General features: G+C 39.6%; 1 protein-coding gene and 1 long non-coding RNA gene across 4 annotated transcripts; one reads left to right on the top strand and one right to left on the bottom strand.

The window, feature by feature from the left end:
* Positions 1-306: 306 nt before the first annotated feature.
* LOC118318105 (5-hydroxytryptamine receptor 3A-like) lies at positions 307-5,251 on the bottom strand. Its single transcript, XM_047336676.1, has 8 exons — positions 5,126-5,251; positions 4,993-5,037; positions 4,783-4,892; positions 4,501-4,670; positions 4,179-4,339; positions 3,711-3,921; positions 2,427-2,717; positions 307-1,606 (listed from the first exon to the last, which is right to left on the bottom strand). Exons 1-8 carry the CDS (start codon positions 5,225-5,227, stop codon positions 1,356-1,358), a joined length of 1,341 nt encoding a protein of 446 aa, XP_047192632.1. The 5' UTR covers positions 5,228-5,251; the 3' UTR covers positions 307-1,355.
* On the top strand, positions 2,584-4,619 carry LOC124850920. Of its 3 annotated transcripts, XR_007031979.1 has the most exons (4): positions 2,584-2,811; positions 3,661-3,937; positions 4,138-4,274; positions 4,485-4,619. It is a non-coding gene; the product is annotated as an uncharacterized LOC124850920 (long non-coding RNA). The 3 variants fall into 3 exon arrangements; XR_007031978.1 differs by having other exon boundaries at positions 4,138-4,510; XR_007031980.1 differs by lacking the exon at positions 2,584-2,811 and adding an exon at positions 3,432-3,489 and having other exon boundaries at positions 4,138-4,510.
* Positions 5,252-7,558: the final 2,307 nt, after the last annotated feature.

The raw sequence follows: 7,558 nt of genomic DNA, 5'->3' as shown, positions 1-7,558 counted from the left end.
AAACATTAGAAAACAGTAAATCACAATTTCCCGGAGTATGAATATGACTTTAACTATTAGCCCAACAATCAGAGAGCTTCAGTTTATTTTATTTACATTAGAATTCAACTGACTTATCTCTCACTTTCAACTTTTAGTAGAAAACAGTTAAAACAGGAAATATTCTGAAAATTTTCGCCAGACAAAACCTGATCAACTACACAATCTCCAGGAACTAGCATCAACTAAACACTCAATGTGTGATTCAGTCAGAATGCAGTGAAGCAGCACTGAAATAATTTCTTAGGAAGAAACACAAGACAAAACTAATTTAAAAAAACTTTTTTTATTGTGTACTTTAGTCTTTATTACTTAACACAGTAGATGAAGATCTTTGATCTTTAAGTATAGTTAAAGTAGCACTAACAGTGGACAAATACCCTGTCACAAGTAAAATACCTTACAGTACAAGCATCAAAATAACCATGTAGAAAAGCCCATATCAGAATAAAATATGTTCCTGGGTCATAATAAATAATGCATCCATGTGTAAATGTCAAACATTAAGGTGGGGATGTTTCCAGTCACTTTATTTATCCTTTCTGAAATATGGATATTATACAACTATTTGACTTCTGTTTATGCAGCGTACATAATGTCCAACTGCTGACCAATGGCGCCATCTAGTGGATATAATCTGATAGGGTGAGCCTCAGATATTTTCAATAATCATCATCATTAACATAAATTTAACCGTTAGGCCTAAAATTGAAATGAAGTTTAATTACAGCCAGTCATACATTTTATTACAAAATGCATCACTTTTAACATTAAGTTGATTCCAGCCTCAATTTAGCCTTAGTTGTGTCAAGAACCTTTAATTACAAGGCAAGAAAAAGGGTCCACTGTCTGCTCCATCACATTGACACGTTCTGCAGGAGCGTCAGAGGATACTTCATCATTGACAGAATTGAATGTTGAACTTGGGACCTAATTATTTCTGCGTGGTGGCAACATTTTGGATGTTTTTTATTCTTCCGAAGAAATTACAAAATCATTGCACTTTGAGAAGAGATCAGTGGCTAACTGTAATGGAGGGGGAAGATACATATTCTTGGAGATGATGATGATGATGATTATACAGTCATTGTCCCAAAAACCATTATACTGCACTCACTTATTGGTATAAAATCAGCAGTAGTGCAGATACAGCACATTGTGTTTCCTTGCAAATTCAAACTCATAAAATGAACATGAACAAAATTAATAAAGAAACAATAACTCTATATGTTTGGTTTTGTTTTACCTTCTAGTTACACTCACACATTAGTTTTATTTTTTCTCTCTATTTAGACTCTGAATCGACAGGGAGGGGGTTAGGACTGGCTGATCCAGACGCACCACATGGAGATGATGACCAAGGCGTAGCAGGATATGAGCAGCAGATAGATGCGGAAGAGCAGGTAGTCCAGGACGTATCCCACGTGGCACCACTGGTCCTGCAGCTGGCTCTCCCTCTGCAGCGAGGTGAGGTGGTCACGCAGGTCACCCAGGTATTCACGGATCTGCTGCAGTTCAGTCAGGCCTGGCAGGGGGACGGCGACGGTCGGGGTCACAGCTACATGATCTGGAATCAGGACCAGCGACCGGTTGAACCCACTGTTTGACAATCAAACTATAGCCTAGTTATGACAAATAGGTTCACTATGTGAAGAATCATGCATCACTTAGGTAAACTCAAACTGCTTCTTGCACAGAGATTGACTGTCAGCTGTAACTGCTTGCTGTTTAGAGAGAAGAGTACATAGATAATTACAGAGATAATAATATTAATTAAAAGAGCTGATAATAATGATGAAAACTGGAAACATTCCATAAACACTAAACAATATACATCAAATTACAAAATCTTACACCAATATTCAGATTACATTATACTAAATCACCAAATGACGTCGGTGAGGTTGTCTTGTTAGTGTTTTCCTCTCAGTCTTTAACTGGAACTGATTCTGAAACTGAATGTCTCCATCCATGCATAACACATTCATAAAGTTCACACTGTTTGGCCAATATTAGCCTTTACGTTGAGGCTTGTGACTGTGTACATTGTTCTTTAGACTGGACAGTTCACAGACTTTCCTAAATTTAGGTAATAATAAGCTAGTATTAATTATGAACTCGAGTGGATATACAAACAGTAGGAGCAAGATCGTGTAAAATAAATGAGCTATATACATGATATAAGGATAAACTTATTATACTATGTATAAATAAATACTAGATAAGATGTCATTCTTGACTCGACATTCATACTATAAGTTTGTTTGATACTTTTTGTTTGTTTGTATGTGACTTCTAATTTTCAAAGGTAAGGCCACTTGGGACCTTCATCGGGTAAAAGTGATGGATCAAATCGTGTTCGTCTCTCACTGGGTCTGTTTGAGTACCTCCTCTGTCGGCTGGGTGCTGGGCCGGGGCCTGGTTGGCCGGTTGGGTGACCCACGGGCCCGAGCTGCCGTTGGGGCCCTCAGGTTTGTCCTCCTGCTGCACACACGGGGGCCCGACGTCCTCCGGCCAGCGGTAGCAGATGAGGTTGGCTATGTGTTTGAGGACCACCACCCTCACCCAGTGTGGGACCTCTTGATATTTCTTGGAGCTGTGGTGGAGCACATTGGTGATGATGACCGTCTCCAGCAGACTGATGACCATGAGGGCCAGACACACGGAGAAATAGATACCTACAGGAAGTCGAAGGACAGGGGGACACATTGAAAGATCAAATGAAAGAGGTCACGTGTGAAGGTCTAATCACTCAGTGATTTCTTTTGCAAGGTACTTTCAAAACTCATCTTCAACACTGTTTTATTTTGTTGTTTTTCTGTTCAGGAAAATAAATCTTTTTCATAAAAAGAGTTACGATCGTCTCCATTATAACTAGCTAGCTTACCGATATGCAGGCCATTACGGAAGAGCTTTAGGGCCAGTTCAGATTTCAGCTTTCACACATGCGCGTTGACTAACGTTAGCCAAGCTACGCTAGCAAAGCTACGCTAGCTTCGCTAACTGGAAGCCTCTCAAAATTCTTTAACGGTTGTTTGCAATTGAACGTTATCGTGTCGGGACACACGTTGACGTGCATGTGCAAACACCCTTGTCACCGCGTCGCTTCTTACAGATCCAGCTGGTCAATAATAATATCGCAACTTTAAAACTTGGTTAGCAGCTAGCGTTAGCTTAGCAAACTGGCTATCAAAACATCAACATCCGGTTGTTTGGTGCTGCTGAAAAGTGCTCCGGGTCACAATTTTCGGCTTTATTCTCGAAGTAGTATTTCAACTTTATCCTCGACATTTCGACTTCATTCTGGAAATGTGAAAAAACAAACAAAAAAAACAACAACTAATTTCTTTCTCTTATATAAGGCAAATTCTTACTTTCTTAAGTAAGTATGGCCGGACCTGTGAAGAATACATGCATATCTCTCTCTGTGACGGAACATGAAGACATAATGTAATGTATTGATGTTCTGAAAAAAAACACTATAAAAACTTTTGCAGTACATTGTAATTGTACTATCAAGTACTGCAGACCTGCAAAAAAAACTATTTAATGGTTTTATGGTGATTTACACCAGGATTATAATGATGATAACAATGGTATAACCTATAATCTATAATCCAGACTCTTTAGGTGTTCCGGTCACTACACCACCACGTGTCATCCCCTCTGACCTATGATGGGCGTGCCGTTGGCTGTGCTGGGCAGCAGGTCGTTCATGATGAGCAGGAAGACGGTGTAGCCCAGGATGAGTGTCATCTTGAAGGAGGCGCGGTCAACGCTGTGGGGCGGCAGGTAGAAGGACAGGATGTCGATGAGCATGAGGAAGGAGCTGGGGATGAGCAGGTTGACCACGTAGAGCACTGGGCGCCGCTTGATGACCACCTGGTGAACAAGAAAGGTGTGTTCAGTTTAAATGCATCTTTGTGGATGTACGTGGAAAAAAAAAAAATTTTGACAGTAAGGAACTAAATGTCAGACAGCTAAACACCGAGCTGGAACTTGTAATGAAGCAACATTAAGCCTATGGCAGCAGCAGGTTCAGGTAATAGTTCTATACAGATAATAGCGGGATAGCTTTTACCATTGATGTATTTGCAGATTCAAGAGTAGCAAACAATGTGTGAATGGATTTTCCTCACCCAAATGGTGATGATGTCCCATTCGTCGACTCCAAACTGAAGGATGGACGTCTCTCCCAGTATGTCCACCAGCTCCCACTCTCCACTGGCCTCCAGGTAAAGCTTTGAGTTTCTAGACATCTCCTCGAAGGTCAGGGCTGGACTGACCCTGACATCCCTTACTGTGAAAGAGGAAAACACATTGAGAGAGAGAAAACTGGCCAGACAGTATCATAGTGCTGTCGAAGTGCTTCTGCAAGGTGACGCTGTTTTATTACACAGTGATTTTTATTTTAGTTCTCCTTGTTCGTTTGTGTTTCAAATCAGAGGAGCCTCTTCTTACTGGTGTGCATGTAGGAGCCGAACGTAAATGTGCAGTTCTGCACGTCAAAGGGAAAACTGAAGATCTTCAGGTTGCAGGCCGAGACGAGTCGCAGCATCCTGTCCCAGCGGATGTGACCCGTGTGGTTGACGTAGACGTAAGGACAGGCCTGGGACACGTCATCATCGACACTTGGAAGGTTGGAGGTGGAAGGTGAAGTAAAAGAAACGCATAACGATTAAAAGAAATTTGCTCTCAAAAAAAAAAGAGAGAGAAACCTTTACACATTTGAACCAAACTTACAACTCATACACAATGATGTCAGGAGACCAGAGCTGGTTCACGGGGAGAGAAATCCTGGTGACACCGTCGCACTCATCAGGGTCCCAGACCAGGAACTCATGATGCCAGTACTAAAGTGACAAAAAAAAATGAAATAAAATCTAAATATCTGCTTACTGACATTTTATAATTTTGACACTAATTTCTGCCATATGTTTCCATGCTACATACCAGTCTGAGCCACAGGAAAGTAGTGAGGATCTGAGTCTTCTCATTCTAGGATTACAGTAAAGACAACAGGTTAACCTCGAGGGAAGCCGACTGCTTTTCTCTGAAACAGAGTAGAATTGAGTGGAAAACTCACCACTCCCAGGACGGCGTACAGGGTGAAGGAGATGTTGGCGATGGTGGGATTGCTGAGGTTCACTGCTGGCCTGAAGGGCTGCAGGTCAAACACAGCTTGCATGGACTCGTAGGTCGGACCGCTGTGGCCGTCTCTACAAGACAGTTTACTGTGACATAGAAAAGCTGAGGAGAGAAGAGGAGGACGTTTATGATAAACACCGACTGTTGCTTCAGTTGCACCTTAACTGCACGTTCTCGTCAAGTATTTGAGAGCTTTCTTCTTCTTCTTATTATTATTATTATATACAACAAAGACTGTACTTGTATAGAGTATTTTTAGCAACAGGCTCAAATACAACAAAACTATGTTAGCATATGCATTAAGTCACTAATTATTTTATTGTTGTAGTAGTAGTAAGTATCAGGAAAAAAATCGACCTGAATTATTTGGACACAGAAGAGAAATGAGCTCTTAATAACCGTTGTGGTGTTATGATTTGTTGTTATATGGCTTGAGTACAAAATGCTGTTTGATAGCAGACATCCTTTAATTCCTCAAACATGCCCCTTGACATAATGTAGTAAGACCTGCAGCCTAAGTTTGTCAAAGGATTAATTGTGAAATGTGGCGGATGATAACGATTTTTGAGGTTTTTCTCCTCCACCAGAAAAGACGGCTTCAATTTCAGTGCACCGTAATTGTTACTTAGACCTGAAATTGACAGTATAAACATATTATTACTAAAATAATAACAATACTATTCACATGGGGAGAAAGCGAGATGTGTCTGCTGCAGAGTTAAACACGCGTCGGTTTGGAAAATAATATACATAAACGTGACATCGAACAATGAAGTAATAGATAAAAGTGGGTGTCCGTTACCTGACATTAAGAGTAAACCTGAGACGATGCTGATCCTCTGCTGCGACGGACTCATGCTGGATGTTTCTGAGGGAACAAACAAACCTCCACAAATCAAATCATGTACAAAAAAAGAGGGCTCCTGCTGGCATATGAACAAGCATACAGTACATGTTTGTGTAACTTAATGGGAGATTGTAACGACTAACATGAATTCTCTGGAGAGTTAATCACAACCTCCACATGCCTAACACCAACCCATTACCGAACCCTAAACAGGAAAGTAACCAGCTTTTTGAAAGATGAGACTCTATAATGTAACTGTGTGCAGTTTTGTCCCCGCAATTTGAGTAAAGCATTGGCAAATAGGTATAAGTTCATTTAATTTCCACATAAACAATTAAAATGTATATTTTCCCAATGTATAATGTTTTTTTCTCAAGTTAAAAAAAAGGGTTAGGGTTATTTTCATACTTTTAGGGCTCAAATGCTTTGACTTCAGATTTCTGTGGCTCCCAGAATGCTTTGCGACCACTTTGTGGAAGCTAATGGGGATCAAGATAAAGAATACAAAATATGAAATGCATCCTAATGCATAATGAATAGATACACAAGAAAAGAGATTCAAAACACACAGAACTGTGGTACGTGGATGGAGCTTGTTGTTCCACACCTTCGGTGACCACTCATCCATTTTATTTTCCAACACCTCCACTTCTGGGAGTTCCAATCTGTTCCGTTCTCCATCGCTCGTGTTCTGTGCTGTTGAACCACGGGCTTACTCTTGGTTTTATGCCTTTTTAGAAATGTGTTGCAGCGTTACAACCCAGCTGTCCATGAGAAAGAGAATTAACATAAAACCAGATCTGTTTTAGTTAAATAAAGTCATTTATTGCTGGATTGATTGTTTTGTAACGTAAGTTTACAAAAGTGAAAGGGAGAACTAAAGAGGAAGATAATAATGCATTTTAATTATATAACACTCTTCAAGCGTAAGTGAAAAAGGGGGTAGCAATTAAAATCAGGGCCCCATGAAACCCCCCCTTTACATATTTTATATATCGACAGCTCTGAGCCCAAACATTGAAATATGGATGTGTGTTATATTCTTATAATAAATAAATGAGATAAAATAAAGATAAAATAGGATCAATTGTGGCTGCAAGGACAAAATTCTCCATTTAGGCAGGTGAAATTTCAATGAAGGAAATTAGCATGGTACAATATAAAAGATAATCTCATGAAGTGAATGTGAACAGGATTTCTATAAAATCATATAAAAGTTCATATAAATACAGAAATTATATGAAAACACTATTAGATTTATAAAAACAATAAAGAGAAAAAAATCACTTTAAAATAGCAATATGTAATAATATAATTTAAAGCAACACTACACAGGCATTTTGTCACATTCAAGTGAAGAGTCATGGCTGTTCACCCATTTTCCAAACTCAAACGACAACAGTCTGAACAAACGGTACCGGTTGCTAATAAATTTAGTCTCAACTCACATGTCTATTGGATTCAAGTAAAACAAGTCAATCACAGACAGCTGACAGTTTGATTTACGTCATCACAGTGTTAACT

Source organism: Scophthalmus maximus, chromosome 13, assembly GCF_022379125.1.
Source record: "Scophthalmus maximus strain ysfricsl-2021 chromosome 13, ASM2237912v1, whole genome shotgun sequence".
Taxonomy (NCBI): Eukaryota; Metazoa; Chordata; class Actinopteri; order Pleuronectiformes; family Scophthalmidae; genus Scophthalmus; species Scophthalmus maximus.
This window is presented reverse-complemented; position numbering and strand designations above follow the sequence as displayed.

Excerpts from the sequence above, each read along its gene's own strand:
- LOC118318105 (XM_047336676.1), bottom strand. The coding sequence starts at position 5,227 with ATGCAAGCTGTGTTTGACCTGCAGCCCTTCAGGCCAGCAGTGAACCTC. Across the intron at positions 5,038-5,125 it reads TGTACGCCGTCCTGGGAGTG|AATGAGAAGACTCAGATCCT; the intron begins GTGAGTTTTCCA and ends CTGTAATCCTAG. Across the intron at positions 2,718-3,710 it reads CAACGGCACGCCCATCATAG|GTATCTATTTCTCCGTGTGT; the intron begins GTCAGAGGGGAT and ends GACTTCCTGTAG.